A 24983-nucleotide genomic window follows, 5' to 3' on the forward strand; every position below is an offset into this window, starting at 1 on the left:
TTCGCAAAGTGCTCCGTGACAACGACTGAGTTTCTGTGTGTTACTGTTCAATAACTGATAAAATTTATCCTCAGTGGGCATCAAACTAGCTGGAAACAAAAAGAAGAACACACGCCGTCTCATGCCAGAGGGGAAGAAGCACCACCAAACGGGACGTTATTAATTCGAGACTGTAAAACATATATCCATAGAGTCAATACGGAGACAGTGGGATTGTTAATCCAACAGCGTAAAATATATATATCAATGGATGCATTATATATATATATATATAACTGCTAGTTTGTACTTGGCCCTACATTGGGTTGAAATGTGTACAGGGGGGGGGGGGGCAGGGGAAGGAGGTCTAATTCCAAAGCTTTCGCACCTGTCTAGCTGCTCCTTTAGCCGAATTACTTCCTTATCCTTTTGAGCTACTGTGATATTTAGGTTTCTTATTTCCTCTTCTTGGCCAAGTACCTGATTTTTTAGGGAGTTTCTTTCTAAATTAACAGTAGAAATTCACTTGATTTGCAGTTACTTGAACCTGGTGGCTTCTAAGATGGCCTTCCCACCAGAAAAAGGCTTCGCTTTTCTCCGTTGTTTGTTTCTCCAGTTGCCTTTACCTACTCAGTGCCACAGCCACGCTTTGCTTTGGGGGGCCATGGAGCTCCACAGTTTTGAAAAGTTTCAATCTCACCCTTGAAATATTAGCTTTCCATAATGGTTTAGCGTTTTACCAAAAACAATATCACATTTTCTACTTGTTCATAAGCTCTACTCGTTTCGAAATTCACCTTCTTAAACAAACTCTTGTTGGAAATTATTTTTATTAACATGATTTAAATAAATTATAAATAAATAAGAAATTAATCTAAAAAAATTCTTAGTTTTTCTACTAAAAAATACTCTTCATTTTTCTAGATTTAATTCTTGATTTATAGTGAGTAATCAAATATCAATAATAATAGGAATTGATTCTTATTTATTCTTTAATTTTTTTAACCTCTAAAATTCACTATATAAAAAAAGATGAATAAAGAATTTTTAACTTGAATCTTTCAGATTTTACACTATTTCTTACTTTATTTTTAGTATTTTTTATTCTTATTTTTATGATTTAGTTTTCATTTTAAATCTAGAATTTAGATTCATCTTGTTAAATATATATTTCAGTTACATAATTTTTGGTTCAGAGACCTTATTTAGAAATGCATCTAAACAAAGATGTTGTTGTTGGAATATTGAGAAGCGTATTGCAAATATAATAGCTGTAAACGTGAATAACAATAAAGCTTTAAGGATAAAATACTTATTACTATAGCTAATTTTATTATTAGTATGCATGCTAGGATTTTTATATCAATTGTAAATTTGAATATATACTTAGTATGTATAGTAATATTCTATTATTATTTTTGTATTGAAAACATACTTGCCATTAGTTATGCCTTTACATGCTTATAGTTTTAAACATATATAAACTTTAATCTCTTGTTATATAATTTTTGTTTAGCATGTTTTTGTGGTGATAAACTAAATATCTTTGCTAATTAGTTTATATATATTTAAAAGCTTTTATCCATAATTTTTTGGTATGTAATGATTTTTTTCCTTTTTCTTTTAGAATGTTTCTATATATCTTTATTTTAAAGTTATAATTTATCTTCTAAAATTATTTTTCATGCTATTTGAATTGTTTGATGCATATCATAAATCTTATTAATTTATATTTCCAATAAGTTAATTATAATTTATGTTATTTTATTTATATTCTACAAGATTAACATCAAAGTTAACTAATCAATTTTTTTCACACATACATTACTATACACACACACACACACACACACACACACACACAAAGTTAGTGCACACACACACACAAAAAGTTAGTGCGGTAAATAAATATGGTTTGGAAAATCCTATCTAAGAAGATTAAATTTTAAGTAATATTATCGTGACGTTTCTAATTTTTATCTGGAACTAACGTAGTAAAAACATAATACTATTTTTATATATAATATAATTTGTAAGTGAAATAATTATAATTAAACAAATCTTAATGAACAAAAAAGGACTTAACATAATAATCCAATGATTGTGAATTATGTCAAGCGTTTTGTGTTTTAGGTGTGATATATATATATGGATGAGGAGGCGAGCTTGGCTTGCGTGCTGGGAACGCAAGTGTAGACTCGCTAGTGCCTGAGTTTTCAACGGCAACAAACTTCCCTGGTTTTAGTTTTTATAAAATTACATGAAAACTACATCCCGCGTTGTTTTTCTTTATAATATTTTAGGGTCAATTATATTGTAGTCCTTGTAGTTTATTAAGACTAATTAATTAGTCCTTGTATTACAGGACAAAAATGAGTGATTAGTTCATTGAAAAACATTGACCATCTCAACTTATTAGTGTTTTTTTGTTTTGTTTTAGAAAATATCTTTTTTTTATCAGTTCTTTCTACCTTATTTGCATCTCTTTATTTGTTTATCTATATATAAAAAAACAAAATAAATTGTATAGGAAAATAAAAATAAGAAAGTTATAAATGAGTTTAAGATAATGTAAAAAATAATATATTATTTCTGAAAACAAATGTACTAATTAACTCCATTTTTTCTTATCCGTCCATAAATTGCGGATGTGCCCGTCCACTCTTTTTGATCTTGTCCAAAGCATTATATATATAAAAGAAATTATCAATATCATAACTTTTTTTTTAATTATCAATATTTAAAAATAAATATTGGATTTTAAAGTATTTTTTATTTGAAAATATATTAAAATAATATATATTTTTTATTTTTTTAAATTTATTTTTGACACGTATTTATAGAAACAATCTAAAAAAATTAATTTTTTTTTTAATAATCAAATTTAAAACAAATAATATTTTAATCACGTACTACCAAACACAATTGACGAAGACAGCTCCCATTATTGTTATTGTTATGTCAACTTGCCGAGGAACACTTGACAAGTTGAGTTAGACGAGGTTTCCTTAGTTCCCTGAGGTCTTTTTTTTATTGAGGACAAACTACAAATATACCCTCCATTTATTTGTTGGGTTTCGATTATGTTGTTCTCCTCCTAACTGCACCAATTTCACCCTTAATCTACCCAAAGCAATCCCATTTCTTCCCTCTTCCCTTGTATCGCATATCAAACTCATGCACGTGAACTCTTCTTGTAGTGTCAACTTCGTTACTTCATAACCTTAAAGGATTACTCTTGTGATTAAGAAAGTTAACTTTTTTTTTTTAATTTTAGATAATGATGAAAAAAACAAATATGAATTTTGAGAAGATTATTGTGTGATGAGGAAGTTGGTGTTCATATATATATATATATATATATATATATATATGGTTATGGGATAAATATTGATTTAAGGGAAGAAACGATGAGCACTATGCGGACTGGTTGAGGGTAGCCTTGGCTGAATTAGAAGAAGAAGAATCAAATCAAAACCCGTCAGATAAATGAAGGGCACATTTGTAGTTTGTCATTTGACTAAAAAGAAGTTCAGCTGTAGAAAACAGAGTTCCTTTCGTCTCCTTTTCCATGCTGTTTCAGAGCCATTTCTTCGTGGCTTCCTCTCTGTAGCCAAACATTTTCCCAGCTCGAGGTAAGTCCTTGAGATATGTTGATCATTAAGCTATATTGCTACCCGGGTCATCTTTTCTGATTACAAAATACATGCTTTTGGGTTGTTTTTCTTAGGCTGATCAAGACCTTGTAATTGGGAAACATGGCAGCAGCGGAGATTACGGATGGCATTAACATTAATGCAGCTATAGATAGTGTCCAGAATGGACGGCATCACCATGATATCGAGCTCGTCGTGGTCCCTCAACAACTACCTCCTACTGGTGATGGAGGTAATTTATTTAGCTGGATGTTTTATTACAGGTCTTGTTAACTTTATGTTTTGGGAGTTCGCATTTTGCAATGGCCCAGTAGAGGGAAAAAAAAAGTTTCTCCTGTAACTTTTTCAATGATTGAAAACATTAGTGGAAATTTCATGTGATTTTAACAAAAGAAGGGGAAAAAACAAGAATTGTAATAATAGTGACGTAAAAGGGTATGATGCAGTGAAAATTTCATTTCTCCATTTCTATTGTTCGATTTCCTGCATCTGACTGTATGAAATCTAGAAGTTCTATTCAATAATTGCAAGTTAATGATGTTTAATGCGAAGCATTAGTTTTCTATAAAAGCAAAACTATTTTAATTATTTCTTCCTGACAGTGGAAAGAAGAAGGAACTTGCAATTGTATCAAGCCGCTCTGAGTGGTGATTGGGACACAGCTGAAGGCATTTATAAGTTATTTCCAGGAGAAGTTAATGCTAGGATAACTAAGCGAGGGGAGACTGCTCTACATATTGCAGCTGCCGCGGAGCACACTCATTTTGTGAAACAGCTTGTTGGAATGATGAGCATAGAGGCTTTAACTTATAAAAGTAGTGCTGGCAATACAGCATTTTGCTTTGCTGCTATATCTGGAGTTGAGGCACTTGCCAAAGTCATGATGGACAAAAAACGCGATTTGGCAATGACTCGAGGTAGAGGAAACCTGTTACCAATTTACATGGCAACTCTATTGGGGCATAGAGGGATGGTATCATATCTTTATGATGAAACAAAGGACCAGTTAACCGATGATGATCGCATAAAGTTACTTGTTGCTTTGATCAACAGTGACATATATGGTGAGCAATCTTTTCGATAGTTTGCTATCATTTAGATATTAAATTTATTTTCATAAATGAATCAATCTGTTTTAGTTTGTGATTGCTACTACCCAGAAGAGAAATTCAACATTCAACCCTGAGACAGCTTATTCGTAAGCCTTTGAAAATCCAACTTGTTTTCATATTTTTGAATCCTTTTGTTCCCAGATGTAGCATGGAAAATGCTAAAAGAACATCGCGGGTTGGCCTATGCTCGTGATGAACATCAGCTGACGGCATTGCATGCATTTTCCCAAAAGTCTTGTATGCCTTCAAACGTTGTCGATCAAAGTCCTCCAGGATTTTGGAACAAATGCCTCAACCCCTGTTAGTTCTCTGATGCTCCAAATCTCTATTTCCTTAGAAAGAAAACCAATCCGAAAATTTCATCCTGTTAGAGAATGCAAAAGATTAACTTTATATCTTTATCATATTCATGAGCACTTTATACATCTTTTTCATGGATGCATATATTCAAGCTTGCAAACTTGTGTGTTTCAAGGAATTAGTGATAGAAAGCATCAAGAATATTCATTCACTCCTTATTGATACATTTCAACTGTACACAAGTATATGATTATAAAGGTTGTACAAGAAATTCTAATCCGGGTAGATAATTCTAATCTAGGTAGGTAATTATTCTTATACATAAATATAGCTTAATTAGAGGTAACGGTCAAATTCTAAATTTGTTCCTTACAATTTCTCCTTCAAATCTTCTGCAATAATTCTCCTACAATTTCTCCCTCAAATATTATGCAATAACTCACACCAACAAGTAGCAGTTATCATTTTATCTTCAATATTTGTCTTAAAAAAAATATCCAACAATCCTGTAAACGATGCACAAAGAAATTTATAGCAATTTAACTTTTAAATACACCAACATTCTTGCAGAAGTGATATATTGTATACCTCAATACACAGAATATTTCGAAATGTTAATGATTTATCAGATCTGTTCACTCGTTGGCTAACTACATTTATGTTTTACATCTTTGATTTAGAACTTAACCCCATTTCCCACAATTCAGTTTTGTTATATTTAATCCTCAGTTTCAGAATTCAAATTGGCTCGGATGAAGAAACTTATGCACAAAGAAGCACTTGACATAATCCAGTACCTTTGGGAACAAGTTGTATTGTTGGATGATGCAACAATTTCTCGTCAGATTGGAGAACCCTTGCCATTGATATTCACTGCTGCAGAAAGAGGGAATCTTGACTTTCTAACAATACTCATTCGCTTGTATCCTGAGCTGATCTTCAAAGTTGAGCACAATATGTATAGCATATTTCATATTTCTATCTTGAATCGTCATGAGGACATCTTCAAGATTATATACCAGATTGGTTCTATCAAGAATTTGATAACAACATACAAAGATAAAGAAGGAAATAATATGTTGCATTTGGCTGCAAAAGTACTGGAATCACCAAGTCGACTTAATGCTATACCAGGAGCAGCTTTACAACTGCAACGCGAATTGCTGTGGTTTGAGGTGACTATTCTCACTCTTTCCATCAACAAAATACATTTGATTGTAGGTCATATGCGTTAAGCCAACCTAATTCGTCCATCGAATGTGGATCACGTTATGATTGGCGGATAAGATGTTCATATGCACATGCGATATTCTCCTTCTATATATGAATCTCACAGTCTATCTACATGATCATGATTTCTAGGAAGTGAAAAAAGTCGTTCAACCACGGCACATTGAAGAAAAAAATATTCATGGGAAAACTCCAGGAGCTTTATTTATAGAACAGCACAGGGACTTGATGAAAGAAGGGGAGCAATGGATGAGAGATACTGCTGATTCATGCATGCTTGTAGCAACACTTATTGCCACTGTGGTTTTTGCAGCAGCTTTTACCGTACCAGGAGGTAATTTACAAGATATAGGGACTCCTGTTTTCCTTAAGAAAATTGCATTCAAATTCTTTGCCATATCAGATGCAATATCGCTAGTAACCTCTGCCTCATCCTTATTAACCTTCTTGTCAATTCGTACTTCTCGGTACGCCGAGCAAAATTTCCTTTGGTCATTGCCTAACAGGTTGATTATCGGACTCACAACACTTTTCATATCAATTGGGGCAATGATGGTAGCCTTTATGGCAACATTTTTCCTTGTTTTCGGCAATAAATTACTACCATATTCTATCCCTATTGCTGTCGTTGCTTCTTTGCCAGTCATTTTCTTCATATGGCAGCATTTCCGTTTATTCGTTGACATGATTCATTCAACCTATACGTCTCGGTCACTTTTCAAGCCAAATAAATCTCCTCTCTTTTCCAAGAAACTCAAGACAAAGGTTGCTTAACATCCATGTATTATAATTCTACAGAATGCTTTCACATCTGTAAGAAAATGCTTGCGTTCATGTTATAAAAGTCATCCTGTTGTCTGGTGCTAAGACTGGAAGGCATGTAAGCGAGGCTTGATTCGAATGAATCGCTATAAATGTACTTGATTTGAAGCTACTTGTACTTGGTGCTTTGCCAAACATAGAAAGGCATTGCCTTTTCCATTGTTTAACCTGTAATATCCTTGATGCTATCAATGAACCTGCCCTGAAAAAGTAGAACTTCTGCTGCTAGTGCAGGTATTCGGCCATTCCTTCTATTTTTACTGTTTTCTTCTTTCATTTTTCAATTAATCATGTTTAAGCCTAAAGCTCCGCGTGTTAAGTAATTTCATTTTCTTGGTGATAAATTACAATAATTTTTTTAAAACCCGATCCGGAATCAACCTCAAAAGAAGGCCTAGATCTAGAGTTAGGAAAGTAAATCCAAGTTAATCTAAATTAAAAAAAAAAAATCAAAGTGTCATTGTTTTGACCAAAAGCAATTAAAAAAAAGTCAATGGATTCTTAACTCGTGTTTTGTCACGGGTCGACCAGGTCGCAAGGTTAACCCAAGTTTTTTATTGTGTTAGGTCAGATCAATCCTTCTCTTCTTTTTTTTTAACTCGAACTGATCAAAGCATCAAGTTGGTCGGATCCCATCTATTATCTTTCAAATACATAATAAGATAAATTGTTCAGTTTAGTTCAAAGCATGCTAAACACAAGACAAGATAATTGTTTGTTTAGTCATGTCATATCCACTCTAGTCCAATTAATAATGTCCAACATACTAAACACTACCTAATAGAACCTGACCTATAAAATGCGCTTGTAAAATTTCAACTAGATTCAATTATTGAATTAAAAATTATATATGTTTTTTTTAACAAGCTCATTTGACTCATCCTAATTTGTTTTTAAGTCCAAACCCTATAGAAAAAAAAAGTGAAGAAATCATGAAGCTCAGCTTTCAACAAATACATAATTGAAAGATAAAATTAAAAAAGAAAATTCATGTAAAAAAAGAGCTAAAAAAACCGATGTCAAACCAGATTAACCTTTCAAATTTATGACCTGGATCATGATACGAGGACCACCCCATCCAAAAAATTATGAAGCCCAACTTATAACAAATCCAATGTTTAAGGATGAAATTGAATTTTTTTTAAAAAAACACAAAATAAAAAATTACAATTAAAAAAATAAAGATCAAATTGATATAAAAATAAAAATGATAGGACACCTTGTAATTTTGGTAGACCAACTCGAATCCGAGGATATGAGAAAGAAAAAAGGAAAAAGAAGAAAGAAAAGGTTGCTAAAGCCTCTCTCTCGACACACACCACACCATTGGCAAGAGCTCGCTACGTTGCTTTAAATAGAACCGTGGACGACAATGTTCCAACGCCTGAAGAAGATGCACACGTTGCTAGAGCATGGAGGCTTCACCCCGCACGTTATCATGTGCATTTTACATGCCAACCACATTATGTTGCTCGTCCTTTTCAGTTCCTAAAAGTACTTTTTTGTTTCAAATTTGAGCATTCAAACCTTAATTGTTTTAGATCAATAAATTTAATTTAATTTTGCAAAACTGAGAATCAAACACATATCAAAAATTTTCCTCAACACCATGGAATCCCTCCATCTAGGCAATAAAAAAAAAATCAAGTCCAATCACAAGTAAACTTAATTTAAAATGCTCAAATTTAAAAAAAATTGAGAGACAAAAACAAGAGGGTTGAATTTCTCGTTTGCTCGTGCAATTCAGTTTGTGATGTTTACAAGAAAAAAGAGTTTAATACTTGTCTAATGCTCAAATGTGGTTTCTTAGCTTTAATTTTTTTTAATTCAATTTATTTTCATTTAATCTTTCCGAATCAAAGCATCAATCGAGAGTCGGTTTTGTTTCTCAACACCACGAGTAGCCAATACCAAACCAAGCAAAGCAAAACAAATAACAAAACTCAATTTTAAATTAATATAATATAAAAAAATCAAATAAAAAAAATCAAATGATGGAAAAAAAAGACTAAAAAGAGAGAAAAAACATTGAGTGAATCCATAATGTTAATTTCCTCTCATAATACGCATGAAAAGTTCGATCTCTTTTATTTTCTTGATGCATAAACGTTTGATGATAAGGAAAAATTCGTGTACCGATAGATTCACTCTAGGATTTTATTTTTCGAGTTGGAACTTATGACTTATTATTTGAATTTTTTGAATTGATCTAACTTAATTTTATCTACTCGTGAAGGTTTTCAATTTAATAACCATGCCATTCAATTCCAGTGATTTATTTTATCACCAAGTAATTATTACTTCATAAATATAATATTATTGATGAATATATATAGATCTACAGTTGTAATTAATGGAAGTTTGCTTTTGCTAAAACAAAAGAATAAAAATAAAAGCTTGCTTAGATTGATATTTGAAGGGTTTCTCGATTTCAAGTGGCACTAAATTAAAGTTTATTTAATAAAGAATTAAATTGATTTTTGAAAGTACATGATTGTAAAAGATATACAAATGCATGCCTTCCATGTTCTATATTTTTCAACATAGAAAAAAACTGGCGAATGAATTGCAAAAAAGAAAGCATGAAAATGTTGATTGCCCACATGACTGTTCATCCTCAATTTATATGTTCATGATAGCTACTCCATGGACGACTTCTTTTTTTTTTTTGGTATAAACCACACAGTGTCTTCGACGCTAGTCCAGACTAATCCACACTTATACGGGGTTAGCCCACAGAGAGGTAAAATGCTCCCAAAAAGAGTATTTCCATACATAAAGAGGGGTCGAACTCCTACCTTATTTAAGGGATGAGAGTGCCGAACCCTGGCCTTATTTAAGGGATGAACGACTTCTTCTTTAATATCACAAGATAATGCTTCATTCTCCAACATTAATTCTCATGAATTCTACTCATTCATTAATCTAATTTATTAATCAACATATTGTAATTAAGATGGTATCTGTTTAGTATTGTGGTGTATAATATTTTTTAAAATATTTTTTATTTAAAATATATTAAATAATATTTTTAAATTTTTTATATTAGAATATCAAAATTATAAAAAAAAAGTAATTTGATATTTTTTTTATAGTAGAATGTACTTTTAAAATAAATTAAAAAAAATAAAAGTTACTTCCTTTTCAAATGATGACGTAATTAAAAAAATTTACTCTTAAAAATCAAATTATACCAGGACACCAAACATATAATAAAAGGTGTCTGACTCAATCAATAAGAAAGAAAAAAAGATATTTCGGTCGTCTATACATGAATTCCGAGCGTCTTTATTTTATTGATATTAAATTAACGGAATCCAAACAACCTATATTTCATCCAATCGTACATGGCACCTGATCTTAATCCAACGGCCTAAAGCTATCGTGACTATATATTTACAGAAACGTCACCCACAACTGTCGTGGCGTGGCCTCCGATTCGGACGGAAGTGAATGCCCAGGGCAGGTCAGGTGATGATGTCGTGAAATAGGCCCTGTCCAGTTGAAACCTTAAACCGACAAAGGGGCCCACAAGACTTGCTTAAATGTCCAAAAAGGTCCCAAATCATACGGGGATTGTTGCCATCAACAGGGTTGGTTTCGTACTTTGGAAACTAAAAATTAACACACGCTTAGATCTTGGGAAACCCTAAATCAGACCCTAATATATTATTCTGTCACTAATCGAGTCCTAATAAAAATAAGTTATCAATTAAGTCCTCCGTGCTTAAGAAGTTTCTCATTAGGTGCTTCTTTCCGAGCCTGTTAATTTACTGGTCGATTTTTCTTCAAATTAAAGACATCATTTATTGCGTAGAATCAGAAATATTAAGACTACATGCTGATAGAATATTTGAAAAAAAAATGTTAAGAGAGTAAAAATCAAATAATAAAATATTAAGACTACATGGATCAAATATCTTCATTTTTTTTTATTTCCAGAAAGGAAAAGAGGAAATAAATTGGTAATAAAATTCAATAAAGTAAGAGAAGCGAAATATAAGACTAATTTCCTCACATACCAAACGTATTGTAACAAATATTGATAGAAGGATCAAATTGAGAAATGTGTAAAAAATTAGGGATAATACTAATAAATTGTTCTGTTTCGGGACAGGATTAGAATGAAGTGACTTTGATTTTATCGTCATAGCCTAAGCCTTAATTATTTCCACTACGATTCGATTTCGATCACCTCTCTCTCCAACTCTCTTCTAGCCTAAGCCTTAATTAGAAGATTTGTTTTTCGTTCTGTAAAAACAGAAGCAAAAGTCTTCTTATTTATTTCAGTCTTTTCTCGATTAGTTTTGTTTCCAGTCTTTTTGGAGATCTCTGATTGCATGTAGAATCTCTTCTTCATTGAAAAAAAAGAATTTTTATTTTTATCTTCTACCGTATTTTCTCCGTCGATTTATCTGACTTTATGGGGTTGATGTCCGATCCGACCGTCAGTATTCATGACTTTTCTTTTTGTCTCTCTATTTTCTCCTTTTCGATTCCATCATAAATTGATTTGTTTCCTTTTTTAGTTTTTTTTTCTTATTTTAAAAAAGTAGAATTAAAAAAGAAGAAGCAAATATGAGTGTAGCCAAGTCTCAGGTATGGCAACCATGCAAGAAGAAGAGATCTTGATAGATAGAAAATAAGAACAGGAACTTCAGTTTTAGAGAGAGAAAGAGAGGGAAAGGAAAGGAGTTTTGATTGATTCCAGAGAATGTCGTCTTCTAGAAGTGGTGGAAGCGGAAGCAGGACACGCGTGGGGAGGTATGAGCTCGGAAGGACTCTCGGAGAAGGAACTTTTGCGAAGGTGAAATTTGCTAGGAACGTTGAGACGGGAGAGAATGTTGCTATTAAGATTCTCGATAAAGAGAAAGTTCTTAAACACAAAATGATCGGTCAGGTATTTCTTTCTGATTTTTTTATTTCATAAAATTCTGTGAATTCTCAAGTTTTATTTTATCAAATTCAACTTATTTTTGTGTTTATTGTAGCTCATGATTTTTCTCGTTGTTAGTTGTTATGTCTGGTCACCGAGAAAATCGAATTGAAAATTTAGAGCTGTTAGTTGTAGACAATAAAAAAAGAAAGAAAAGTCAATTTGAATAGGGAGACTAGTCGTTTGCTATGCTATATTTTTGTTTTTTTTTCATTGCAGATTAAACGGGAGATTTCAACAATGAAATTAATTAGACACCCGAATGTCGTCCGCATGTATGAGGTTGGAAGTTTTTTTTTAATTAGCAAGTTGTTATTATTCTTTTTATGTTATTGTCGGGATTGTTTTAATAACTTGCAGCAGTATTGGTGCTGTAGGTGATGGCGAGCAAGACCAAAATATACATTGTTTTAGAATTTGTGACGGGTGGTGAACTTTTCGACAAGATTGTAAGATGAATATGTCTGAAATTGATGTGTTGGATTATTCTGCATGTTAATGTTAATGACAAGTCTAATTTTTTGTCTTTTTTTTGCTATTTTTCTTGAGTTAGGCAAGTAAAGGGAGGTTGAAGGAGGATGAAGCGAGAAAGTATTTTCAGCAACTTATCAATGCCGTGGACTACTGCCATAGCAGAGGTGTATACCACAGAGATCTAAAGGTGCGAGGTTGTTGCTTTTATTCTTATTTTAATGTTAAAATGACAATGAGCCTCACTAATCTCTTTAGTTGAGCTGACTGATCAATCTCTTATTAATATCGGTAATGAACTAAGTTTTTTACATCTGGTTTTAAAACTACAGCCTGAGAATCTGCTATTGGATGCTAGTGGGTTTCTTAAAGTTTCGGATTTTGGATTGAGTGCACTACCTCAGCAAGTTAGAGTATGTTAACCTCTGACCCGAGAACTCTGCCCAAACATTGATTATTTTCACTTCATTCCAGAAGATTTCCTGACTGTTTATCTTTTATTTCTCTTTTTAGGAAGATGGGTTACTTCACACAACGTGTGGAACACCAAATTATGTTGCTCCAGAGGTGTGGTAACTTTTCGTGCCATCAATATTTCTTAATGCTCCAGCCATATATGTTATTTTATTCATTGCTTGGTGTTTCACTTTTCTAGGTGATCAACAATAAAGGCTATGATGGCGCCAAGGCAGATTTGTGGTCATGTGGTGTGATTCTCTTTGTCTTGATGGCTGGGTACTTGCCTTTTGAAGAATCCAACCTTATGGCACTATACAAAAAGGTGATTGTTTTCATTCTTTCTCATTGCATTGTTGTAGTCACCCGTCTTCATGTTTGTTGGTTATAATTGTATAAAATGCTAGAGTTGGGGAAATGAAGCTCTCTCTATAGAGAAAGACCGCATCAAGTTTCATTTTTTTTGCTTATTAATTCTATCATGTTTACCTGAAAACAGCCGAGTAGAAAAGATCTTCTAGATCTCTAAAGCCCTCTTAGAAACTAATCTATGAAAACATTTAACAATTATCAACTATTATGATTGGAAATTTAACCATAATTTCACAAGTTCATTAATCAATTTTGTACTGGGTGGAGCTACTCCATGGAAAGTATGATTGGAAAATGATCCAAAGTTCTGCTCGAGTTTGGCTCTTTCAATGTACACATGAGCTTGAGGGAGCTTTCAGAAAACCTAGTCATGAGCAGGCTTTGATTGTTTTGCAAAATGTCATGATCAACAGTGCTGTTTATGTCATTGGCATCTTCTTACAAGATATTTGCTACATCTGAGAGCATGTGCTAAAAAATTAAATAGGGAATCAAGTGGCAGCTTGATATCTTATTCTGGTTTGTAAAATTAATGACCCAAGGTTTGAAATCAGAGCCTTTGTGCATATCTGCTTAGGTAAACCTGTTCAGTTGCTGTGTAAAATAAGCAAAATGTGGTCATAGTGCATTGCCTGAATGGAAGGTGCTTTATTGTATTTTACCTAGGCTAAATGTGGTTTTTGTGCGACTGCAGATATTCAAGGCTGACTTCACATGTCCTCCATGGTTCTCCTCAAGTGCAAAGAAACTAATCAAAAGAATTCTGGACCCTAATCCTTCAACAGTTTGTTCCCCATCTTCTCTTTGTATAAATTTATTGTACACCTTTCCTTCTCTAGAAAGGATGCCATATAATATGAGGTATTTGTCTTACTGTACATGCTAATGGTATGAAACAGCGTATTACCATTTCCGAGCTTATTGAAAATGAATGGTTTAAGAAAGGATATAAGCCACCTACTTTTGAAAAGGCTAATGTTAGTCTCGACGATGTGGACTCTATCTTCAATGAATCAATGGTAATTCTTGTGTTTCATTTGTGCATCCTGATTTCAAACTTAGTACACCACCTGTGGGTTTGTAATTGATGTTTCTCATGGCTAACAGGATTCTCAAAACCTTGTTGTGGAGAGGCGAGAAGAAGGGTTTATAGGGCCTATGGCTCCTGTAACCATGAATGCGTTTGAACTTATCTCTACCTCTCAGGGTCTCAACCTTAGTAGTCTTTTTGAGAAACAAATGGTAAGTTTTAAACTCGTTGTTGTTCTATGTTAATGAAACCAAAATCTGGAAAATGTTGGAACTTGAGAGAGCCTGACAGCGTGGTACATTTGTTTATGCTGAAATCTTATCAAATTATAATTATACCAAAGATTAATGGTTGAATACTCAACTGTAGCATTATACACTTAGATTTTCTACCATTTAAAAGCATGTTTTAGTTGGTATTCCAACTTTGTTCTGATATATCAATTTTGTGAAATAATTGCCAAGCAAAAATCAGATAACTGTTGTCTCCCAGTGTGTGTTTTTTGAAATATCAGAGTTTAACGAGCCGCGACCACCTCCTTGGATGTGTAGTTATCTTTGAGTTTCACAACCATAAACCTAAGAGACTTTCTTTTCCTTTGGCAACCAGGGGCTTGTTAAACGGGAAACGAGATTCACTTCCAAACATTCTGCTAGCGAGATAATCTCGAAAATTGAAGCAGCAGCAGCGCCTCTGGGTTTTGATGTAAAGAAAAATAACTTTAAGGTCTGATAATTTTCTCCTTTTTTATAAATGAGAGTTTTTGGTGGAATGTTTAATTCATGTTTAGCAAGATTCCTGTGGTTTTCCGGCATCCAACTTGTTGTGATGTCTGTATGGCTTTCAAGAGCTACCTCCAAACTGGAATCCTTAATATACCTGAATGAAATTTGCCATCTTTTTTTTCTCCTTGTCCTTTCACCTTCATAAGTAAATTGATTTATCATATTAAACTTTTTCTATATAGTGGACTCCTGATTTATATAGTGGACTCCTGATTTTGTGTGTGAGGAAACATGATTCCTTCAGAAATTTGATTTTGTTATCAGTCAACTGTTAAATTATTGTTTCTACTGAAACAACTCTTCTATTTCAAATCACAGATGAAGCTTCAAGGGGAGAAGGATGGACGCAAGGGTCGTTTATCTGTTTCAACAGAGGTATGTCTCTAGGAAATCTGTACTGATAGACTTGTCTGTAGTGGTTTGAACTGGGTCCTAACATAATTCTCTTTCTTTCAGGTCTTTGAAGTGGCCCCTTCTCTTTATATGGTTGAGGTTCGCAAGTCTGATGGTGATACCCTGGAATTTCATAAGGTAATTTAAATATTGGTGCTCTTGTGGCAATTAAAACAGTAATGAAGAATTTCTCCTCCCTCAAAAAAGTTTCTGGTCTTCGTATTCTTTTTAGTCTATCAGGTTGATGCCTGTGTAGTTAGGTCTTGTGTGTGACCCTTGGTTTGGCTGCAAATTGAATGGATCTGTTCTTGAAAAGTATATAGTCAGCTGGTGTGCTTATTTCATTTTTCATGCAAAAACAATTATGACAAGTGGTTCTTTTGGTAAATAGGGAGGGTGGACTGGGAGGGCTTTGTGAGATGCCCAACCACAGTTGATGGCGTAGCCAATAAGTATATCATGTGTGATTCAGCTTTTTCCATGGACTGGGAGGGGTATGTGAGATACCCAACCATGGTTCATGGTATACACATTGATGCCAAGAACTAGTCAATAACTACAACATATGATTCAGCTCCACCCATTTAATCCTCCAATTACTGTTATTATTATTATTACTGAAAAAAAATGCTTATGATATTAAACATTCCAGGCCAAGTTGAATTTAAAACTTTTCCCAGGCACAAGGCAAAGTAAAAAAAGTTAACTATAGCATTGTTAGCTCAAGAATAAGGTGAAGCTAAATGGGTTTGCTTACTTTCTGGGTCTTATAATCTCATGGAGTGAGCGGAAGGCTAGATTTATGTCTGGTCTTGTTGGGTGGACCCAACAGGCCATAAAATATGTAGCTCCCTCCACTGGCATTGTTGTCCCAAAACTATGTTATCAGTTAATTCTTTCTTTAATCTTTAATTGTTGTAAGGTGTAATTTTGAAATCATCTGGCTTGAATGACAGTTTTACAAGAACCTTTCAACTGGGCTGAAAGACATCGTATGGAAAACGATTGATGAAGAAGAGGAAGAAGAGGCAGCGACGAATGGTTAGTATTTATTACCCATGGAGTGTTATAATGAGAAGTAAGAAATTTTTTTGAAGAAAAAAGTGTAATTAAATAAAAAGTAGAGGGGAAATGACATTAGATGTTTTAGGCTGATGGTATGTGTATGAGAGAATTATATGAAAGTTATTGCAGTTAGAATTTAGATGGGTGCGATGAAATGGAAGTAGGAAATTATTGTCCATTTTTTTTAGCATTTGGGTTTTAGGTAGCGATTGGTTAATGTTTCAGGATAGGTTGAGGAGACCAAGATATAGACAAAAATAAATCTGTTCTTGAGATAATTTTGGAGTAAATTTCCTTATTTATAAAACAAGAGGCATACAAGGGTCAACTTGAGTTAACCTTATTTTTTTTTAATAAAAAAGGATCACAACAACATTGTTTTGACCATTTTTTTTATTCAATGGGTTCTTACTGGGTTTTATCCTGGGTTGATCAGGTTGTGGGTCGTCCTAGTTTTTGACTGGGTTGGGCTTGGTTAATCCCTTATATTTTCATAAACCCAGTTTTTGACTGGGTTGGGCTTGGTTAATCCCTTATATTTTCATAAACCCGGACTAGCACAGGCCCCAGGCTGGCCGGGTTCTAGGTTGACCTACAGGCAAGCACGCACCATCAACTACAAAGGATACAAATATAGTAATTTTTTTTGTATATCACTACTAAATACAATTTTCTTTTTGTCTTCCTATCTGCGTTTCTGTTTCTTTCAACCCGGGACACTAACCAAATACGATGTTAATGTTGCAAATAATAACAATAACAACAACAAGAACCAGTTTTAACTACAGGCTGGTCAAGTTTCAGTATGCATTCGCGCCTGCATCACATATTATGTATGGGCATCATACTAATTCTATTTTGGATATCTTTCTCTGCAGGTGTTGCTCGGGTTACTGCACGATAATTGGCTTCCTTCCTTGAAATCAAGAATCGTCAAGTGGTTTTCCTGTAAAAATACAAATGTCGATTATTCATATGAATGTTGTCTGGTTTGTATGTATTTTTTCCTCCCTCAATGTTATGAAGTTTAATGGGGGGAACATACTGTAGGTTTCAAGGACATGTTCCTTGTGACCCTGAACAAACTCAATCCCTTGGCCTGGTTTTTGTCGAAACTGTGAATGTATCATAACATGTTTGCATAGTTCGGTTTTATTTTGAATGTATCATAGACCCCTTTAAAAAAAGTTTTCTGTTATGTACACTCTCCCTCGTGTCTGGTTTTATGCTCCCAAACCCTCTGCCTGATTGCGATGCCCTTCGTTTATTCTAGGCAGCACGTCTGAGCGGGCTCCAAGCAAAATGGGCGGTCATGAGGGTACTGTAAACAGCTTTTTAAGTGCTAGAAAAGAGGGAGCAGCTCGACCATAATTACAGGGAAGAGGCGAGAAGGTGGGGTGCATGGTTTACCATCTTGATATGGTATTCCATTTTCCAGCCCTAAACAATTTTGGTTTGATGTTCGAGTCCCAAGGCTGCTTAAAGCTGCTGCTCGTGCAATGTTCTCTTCGGCAGGAGAGAATGAGACTAATAAAAGGATTGGAAACCCATGGAGGGGTTTTTCCATCTTGGTTTGTTACTCCATTTGCATGATTACTTGGAGCAGCCCCTGTAATGTTTGCTTCTGCAGATGGGGGTGGGAGGCCACTTGATGTCTGAAGAGAGGTAGTGGGTCAAGTATAACACCTACGGAGATAAATTAGAAATTCATGAGTTTATGTTAGAAATTAATTTCAACAAAGTTTTTTAATATAAAAAGAGGGTTGATGTACTTTCAGTGAAAGAGTTTCCCAAGGAATCTATTTCTTTAACATTTGCCATTATATTTTGATATTCTTTGTACTCGTCCATGTTTGGGCCAGAAAGTGGTAAAAATGGGTGGACTCAACCGACCTTTGTTTTTTATAAGGTCAGGATTGGAATTGATGGTTCAAAAGTATCGCTATGTAAGATGTTTCTTGATATTTTTTATGTAGAAGGATGCAGAATAGTTGAAAGGTCCCGTGCTGAACATGATTGGCATGCTGTAGGTTCACAGTTCATCACATTCACCATGAGAATTTTATATCACTCTTTCACGTACAAATTTATTGAACTTGAAATGTGTACAAATTTATATTATTTTGTGTTTAATTTTTTTTATTAATTATAATAAAAATAATAAGATTTGAACTCATATTCACTTAATCAAAATAATTTTATATTATTCTAATATGATTTAAAATACATCTAGGGATATCTTTGATATTTATTTCTGTTTATTAACAATGCAATGGGCCAGCTAGAGAGGTTGGATTTTGTATTTGAATACGATGGATCAAGATTTTATTTGTTGATTTTTTTCAAAAAATTATTTGGATCAAGGAACGTGCGTGATTCAAAGCCCCGAGGGAAGTTTTGCAAAGAATATGAAGCTGCAAATATTGATGAAAGGCTTTACAGAATCTTGATAGGCTGCTTGATGTACCCAACTGCAACAAGACCATATATTATGAATGCTATAAGTCTACTCTCAAGATATATGCATTAGTAGCAAAAAGAATTGTTAGATATATCAAGGGTACGATTGATTATGGTCTGAGGTTCTGTCAAGTTAAAAATTTTACACTCCATGTATGATAATGATTAGGATAGTATGACATGATAAATACTTCAGTTTATTGTTTTGGTTTTGGTTTTTTTTTTTTATAATGTTCTAAAAAGCAAGAAGTCATAGCTCAATTCACACAGAATATGTAGATGTTGCTGCTGCTATGAACCAAGCTCTCTAGATTAGGAAATTAATGGCAGACCTGCATATGGAGGAGAAGGAAAGCACGTAGATACTTGTAGACTGCCAAGCTATAATTTTAATTGTGTTTCATCAAGCTGAAACTCTATTTTCTAGGAGAGGTACAAAGAAAAGGAGAAATATAACTGTTTTATTAGGTATATTTCTTAGAAAAGCACAGATTTGGAAGATTTGAAAAGTGATCTCTTAGCAATCTTGGAAAATTATAATAATGCGATTTACTTTCCATTTGTGTACTAATACCATTTAAAGACTTTAGTGTAGTATATATATCATACAATAAACTCATCAACTATTTGGTGAGCGCAGTAAATTAATTACACCACCTTTTCTTTACATAATGAAAAGTAGAACATGCAAGGCACACAATCAATTCAACTTGAATATTTGAAGCATGCTAAGAAACCTTTGGCTTGACTCGTTTAGAAAAGAGAGGAGATTTATTTGGCTTGAAAAGAAACCGAGACGTATAAGTTGAATGAATCATGTCAAGGAATAAACGGTAATGCTGCCAAATGAAGAAAATGACTGGCAAAGAAGCAACGACAACAATAGGGATAGAGTATTGTTGTAATTTATCTTTGAAAACGAGGAAAAATGCTGCAACAAAGGCTCCCATCATTGCCCCGATTGATATAAAAAGTGTTGTGAGTCCGATAATCAACCTGTTAGGCAATGACCAAAGAAAATTTTGTTCTGCGTACCGAGAAGTGCGAATTGACAAGAAGGTTATCAAGGATGAAGCAGAGGTTACTAGAGATATTGCATCTGATATGACAAAGAATTTGAATGCAGGTTTCTCAAGGAAAACAGGAGTCCCTTTATCTTGTAAATTACCTCCTGGCAAGGTAAAAGCTGCTGCAAAAACCACAGTGGCAATAAGTGTTGCTACAAGCATGCATGAATCGGCAGTATCTCTCATCCATAGCTCCCCTTCTTTCATCAAGTCCTTGTGCTGTTCTATAAATAAAGCTCCTGGAGTTTTCCCACGAATATTTTTTTCTTCAATGTGCCGTGCGGTTGAACGACTTTTTTCACTTCCTATAAATCATGATCATGTAGAGATCAGACTGCGACATATTCATATATAGAAGAAGAATATTATAGCAATATTTAATCACACGTGCATATGAACATCGATCTTATCCGCCTATCATATGATGACGAATAAGGTTGGCTTAACGCATGATGACCTACAATCAAATGTATTTTTTTGATGGGAAGAGAGAGAATAGTCACCTCGAACCACAGCAATTCGCGTTGCAGTAACGTTGTAAAGCTGCTCCTGGTATAACATTAAGTCGACTTGGTGATTCCAGTACTTTTGCGGCCAAATGCAACATATTATTTCCTTTTCTATCTTTGTATATTGTCATCACATTCTTAATAGAACCAATCTGGTATATCATCTTTAAGATGTCCTCGTGACGATTCAAGATAGCAATATGAAATATCCTATACGTATTTTGATCAACTCCGGATACAAGCGAATAAGTATTGTTAGTAAGTCAAGGTTCCCTCTTTCTGCAGCAGTGAATATCAATGGCCAGGGTTTTCCAATCTGGCAAGAGATTGTTGAATCATCCAACAGAACAACTTGTTCCCAAAGGTACTGGATTAGGTCAAGTGTTTGTTTGTGCATAAGTTTCTTCATCTGTGCCAATTTCAAACCTGAAACTGAGAAATTGAATTGTGGGAAACGGGGTTAAGTTCTAAATCGAAGATGTAAAATATAAATGTAGTTCACCAACGGGGTTAAGTTAAAAATGTGATAAACTTTCTTTGTGCATTGTTTATTTGGATACAATTTATTTTATATTGTGATGATAGAATGATCAATGCTAATTCCTTGTAATACACAAGTTTGCATGCTTGAATATATGCATCCATGAAAATGGTGTATAAAGTGATCATGAATATGATAAAGATATAAAGTTGATCTTTGGCATTCTCTAGCCGGCTGAGATTTTTGGATTGGTTTCTTTCTCAAGAAATAGAGATTTGGAGCATCAGAGAACTAACATGGGTCGAGGCATTTGTTCCAAAATCCTGGAGGACTTTGATCGACAACGTTTGAAGGCATACAAGACTTTTGGGCAAGTGCATGCAATGCCGTCAGCTGATGTTCATCACAAGCATAGGCCAACCCGGGATGTGCTTTTAGAATTCTCAACGCAACATCTGGCAATAAAACATTAAAAAAATATGAAAACAAGTTAGATTTTGAAAGGCTTACGAATAAGATGTTTCAGAGTCGAATGTTAAATTTCTCTTCCAGATAGTAGCAATCACAAACTCGAACAGTTTGATTTCATTTCAAAGATAAATTCAATATCTAAATGGTATCAAGCTATCAAACATTGCATGTTCATCCATACATTTAAAACGTAGAAAAGATTTAATTCTCACCATATATGTCACTGTTGATCAAAGCAACAAGTAACTGTTAACTGCTCGTTTCGTTTCATCATAAAGATATGACACCATCCCTCTATGCCCCAACAGAGCTGCCATATAAATTGGTAACAGGTTTTCTATACCTCGAGTCATTGCCAAATCACGTCCTGTCTCCATCATGGCTTTGGCAAGTGCCTCAACTCCAGATATAGCAGCAAAGCAAAATGCTGTGTTGCCCGCCTCGTTTTTATAAGTTAAAGCCTCTATGCTCATCTTTCCAACAAGCTGTTTCACAAAATGAGTGTGCTCCGCTGCGGCTGCAATATGGAGAGCAGTCTCCCCTCGCTTAGTTATTCTAGCATTAACTTCTCCTCGAAATGACTCATAAATGCCTTCAGCTGTTTCCCAATCGATCACCACTCAGAGCGGCATGATACAACTGCAAGTGTCTTCTTCTTTCCAGTGCTGTCGAGAAGAAATAGTGCTGGACAAGTTAGAATAGTTTTGATTTAGGCAATTTCTCCTCTTCGAAACCTTACGTAATTTCTGTAGAATTTCTAAAATCACTCACAAGTCATTTTTGTTGCAGTGACATAACACGAACATGAATTACATAGAAAGCTGACTATAACTAATAAGTATAACAGTGTGTTTAATCATTGAAAAAGTTACTGGATATTTTTTTTCTCTACTGGCAGCCATGGCAAAAAGCAAACCCTCACAATATGAAGTTAACAAGAACAATAATTAAACATCCAACTTAATTATTTACCTCCATCACCAGTAGGAAGTGGTTGTTGAGGGGCTACTACGACCTCGATATTGTTGTGTGGTCCCGCACCATGTGATGGTGGGACCACCACATTAATTGTCAAGAGACATGTTGTCTCTTGGAATTTAAATTAATGTGGGTCGGATACTGTAGCAGCAGCAGCAAATTTAACAAGAAAGGAGAAGAAAACCGAGAGAAAAATAGAAGAAGAGGCAGCAGAGCAACCTGCGTTCTTTCTTTGATTTCCAGTTCGTTCACCGTTGGATCGGGCTGAGATTTTGACAGCAGCTTCTAGACACATTCCTCTTCATTCTGGACGGTTGGATCGAAGATTGGTGGTGTGGAAGCTGGCCGTTTTGACAGAAAACGGGGCTGTCAGTTTTGTGAGTTTTTCTCAAATAATTCTCCTTTAATCTTGTTGTAATCCGAGAATAAGTAGTTCTTGATGATATATATGTTGTATCCCTTAGTTGAATCTGAGGAAGAACAGTTGTGAACCCATTATTTGTGATAGTGGAAGTTTTTAGGTGGACTCCGGTCCCGTGGTTTTTCCCGCATCGGGTTTTCCACGTAAAAATCTTGGTGTTAATTTGTGTGATTATTTGCATTATATTTGATCATTATTTGAATCTGTTTTTTACTGCACAAAGAGGGAAAAAGGATTGGGACTTGTGAATTGTGAATGTATTCCGCTTAATTGATCCGGTTAGTTGTCCCGAGTTTTCCCAACAAAGTGGTATCAGAGCATTTGGTTGTGTAGATTGAGTTCTTGTGCAGTTAAAATGGAAAAGGAAGATTCGGGCATGATAAAGCTCACTTCCTCAAATTATTTTCTGTGGAAAACAATGATGGAGGATCACTTATATTGCAATGATTTGGCTTTGCCGATTGAATGTAAAGGAATAAAGCCTGATGACATGGATGATGCAAAATGGAATGGACTAAATAGAAAGGCTACCGCTAATGTTAGAAAATGGGTATCTTCTAAGTCCATTAATCATATTTCTCAAGAACATGACTGTTATACAGTGTGGAAGATGTTGGAAGAAACATTTGCCAAGGAGAGTGCACAAAACAAGGTTTTTGTAATTAGAGACCTTGTGAATTTGAAGTATAGAGATGGTGAAGATGCTTCAGTGCATATAAATGTATTCCAAGGGTTCTTGAATCAGCTGTCATTGATGAACCTTGAGTTAGCCGATGAAATGCAAGCATTAATCCTATTGAGTTCATTGCCGGATAGTTGGGAGACTTTGGTAGTGTCACTTAGCAATTCTACTCCGAATGGAAAGCTCACTTTGAAAACAGTGAAGGATTGTATCCTCAATGAAGAGAAGAGGAGGAAAGGGACAAGCACTTCCGAGTCTCATGCACTTGTTACAGAAAGTCGAGGGAGAAGTCAAAGCAGGTTCTCTCACGGCAAGCAAGATGGAGAATCCAGCAATAGAAAAGGCAAATGGAAGCCAAGAGGAAGATCTCAGTCAAGGAAGGGTTTTAAGTGTTATTATTGTGACAAGCCTGGGCATATGCAAAAAGATTGCAGAAAGTATAAAAGAGATAAAAAGGGTAGAGATGAAGACAAGAATGAAGAGAATGGTACAGCTGCAGTTGTATCTGATGGTGATGTTGCCATTGTGTGTGATGATGGTTGTGTTAATCTTGCATGTCAAGATACCACCTGGGTTGCAGATTCAACAGCTTCTTACCATGTTACACCCCGACGTGATTTTTACACATCCTACACTGCTGGTGACTTTGGTCAAGTTAGGATGGGAAATCAAGGGATGGCTAGTGTTGTGGGCATTGGAGATATTTGGTTGGAAACCAATACTGGGTGCAAGTTGCTACTCAAAGATGTTAGGCATGTGCCTGATATGCGCCTACATTTGATCTCTACTGGTACTCTTGATGAAGAAGGCTATCACAGTTACTTTGGAGATGGTAAATGGAAGCTCTCCAGAAATTCCCTAATTGTTGCTAAAGGGAAGAAGATGGGTCTCTACATGTCACAAGCCAAGGTGATCAAAGGGGAGGTAAATGCAATTGAAGATTGCTCTACTGATTTATGGCATAAGCGGCTTGGACATTTGAGTGAGAAAGGCCTTGGAATCCTTGCCAAGAAGAATTACCTTCCTTTAAAAGGTATGAACTTGAACACATGTACTCATTGTTTAGTTGGTAAACAACATAGAGTTGCATTTCAAAGATCACCTTCACATAGAAGGTCACATGTTCTTGATTTAGTTCATACTGATGTTTGCTCAATGATTGATAAGTCTCTTGGAGGTGCATTGTACTTTGTTAGTTTTATTGATGATCACTCCAGGAAGATTTGGGCCACTTGTTTGAAATCCAAAGATCAGGTGTTTGATGTCTTTAAGGATTTCCATGCCAGAGTTGAAAGAGAAACTGGTAG

The 24983-nt window shown here is 34.6% G+C and overlaps 3 protein-coding genes across 4 annotated transcripts; 2 read left to right on the top strand and 1 right to left on the bottom strand.

Annotated features, from left to right (window-relative positions):
* The first annotated feature begins 3462 nt into the window (after nt 1-3462).
* On the top strand, nt 3463-7344 carry LOC133688645 (ankyrin repeat-containing protein ITN1-like). 2 transcript variants are annotated; one of them, XM_062108211.1, is made up of 6 exons: nt 3463-3614; nt 3710-3867; nt 4238-4699; nt 4889-5047; nt 5777-6222; nt 6410-7344. In XM_062108211.1, exons 2-6 carry the CDS (start codon nt 3738-3740, stop codon nt 7049-7051), a joined length of 1839 nt encoding a protein of 612 aa, XP_061964195.1. In that variant the 5' UTR covers nt 3463-3614; nt 3710-3737; the 3' UTR covers nt 7052-7344. The 2 variants fall into 2 exon arrangements, with proteins under 2 accessions (XP_061964195.1, XP_061964196.1); XM_062108212.1 differs by lacking the exon at nt 4889-5047.
* A 3909-nt stretch (nt 7345-11253) lies between these two features.
* Nucleotides 11254-18405, top strand: LOC133688647 (CBL-interacting serine/threonine-protein kinase 23-like). Its single transcript, XM_062108213.1, has 15 exons — nt 11254-11999; nt 12255-12317; nt 12413-12484; nt 12589-12696; nt 12839-12919; nt 13020-13073; nt 13162-13287; nt 14029-14118; nt 14234-14353; nt 14442-14576; nt 14974-15090; nt 15468-15524; nt 15606-15680; nt 16499-16583; nt 17486-18405. The coding sequence occupies exons 1-15, from the start codon at nt 11814-11816 to the stop codon at nt 17509-17511; spliced, it is 1395 nt and encodes a 464-aa protein (XP_061964197.1). The 5' UTR covers nt 11254-11813; the 3' UTR covers nt 17512-18405.
* Nucleotides 18406-19712: 1307 nt separating this feature from the next.
* LOC133688648 (ankyrin repeat-containing protein NPR4-like) lies at nt 19713-20868 on the bottom strand. The gene is made up of 2 exons (XM_062108214.1): nt 20638-20868; nt 19713-20439 (listed from the first exon to the last, which is right to left on the bottom strand). Exons 1-2 carry the CDS (start codon nt 20693-20695, stop codon nt 19796-19798), a joined length of 702 nt encoding a protein of 233 aa, XP_061964198.1. The 5' UTR covers nt 20696-20868; the 3' UTR covers nt 19713-19795.
* Between the last annotated feature and the right edge of the window lie 4115 nt (nt 20869-24983).

The sequence above is a fragment of the Populus nigra genome, chromosome 3 (assembly GCF_951802175.1).
Source record: "Populus nigra chromosome 3, ddPopNigr1.1, whole genome shotgun sequence".
Taxonomy (NCBI): Eukaryota; Viridiplantae; Streptophyta; class Magnoliopsida; order Malpighiales; family Salicaceae; genus Populus; species Populus nigra.

What these genes read in the sequence shown, in the direction of transcription:
- LOC133688645 (XM_062108211.1), top strand. Translation starts at nt 3,738, where the DNA reads ATGGCAGCAGCGGAGATTACGGATGGCATTAACATTAATGCAGCTATA. An exon ending in ACCTCCTACTGGTGATGGAG is followed by an intron (nt 3,868 to 4,237) that starts GTAATTTATTTA and finishes TCTTCCTGACAG; the next exon opens with TGGAAAGAAGAAGGAACTTG. An exon ending in GAACAAATGCCTCAACCCCT is followed by an intron (nt 5,048 to 5,776) that starts GTTAGTTCTCTG and finishes TTTAATCCTCAG; the next exon opens with TTTCAGAATTCAAATTGGCT.
- LOC133688647 (XM_062108213.1), top strand. Translation starts at nt 11,814, where the DNA reads ATGTCGTCTTCTAGAAGTGGTGGAAGCGGAAGCAGGACACGCGTGGGG. An exon ending in ATGTCGTCCGCATGTATGAG is followed by an intron (nt 12,318 to 12,412) that starts GTTGGAAGTTTT and finishes TTGGTGCTGTAG; the next exon opens with GTGATGGCGAGCAAGACCAA. An exon ending in CTATCTTCAATGAATCAATG is followed by an intron (nt 14,354 to 14,441) that starts GTAATTCTTGTG and finishes CATGGCTAACAG; the next exon opens with GATTCTCAAAACCTTGTTGT.
- LOC133688648 (XM_062108214.1), bottom strand. Translation starts at nt 20,695, where the DNA reads ATGTTATACCAGGAGCAGCTTTACAACGTTACTGCAACGCGAATTGCT. An exon ending in GCGAATTGCTGTGGTTCGAG is followed by an intron (nt 20,440 to 20,637) that starts GTGACTATTCTC and finishes CATGATTTATAG; the next exon opens with GAAGTGAAAAAAGTCGTTCA.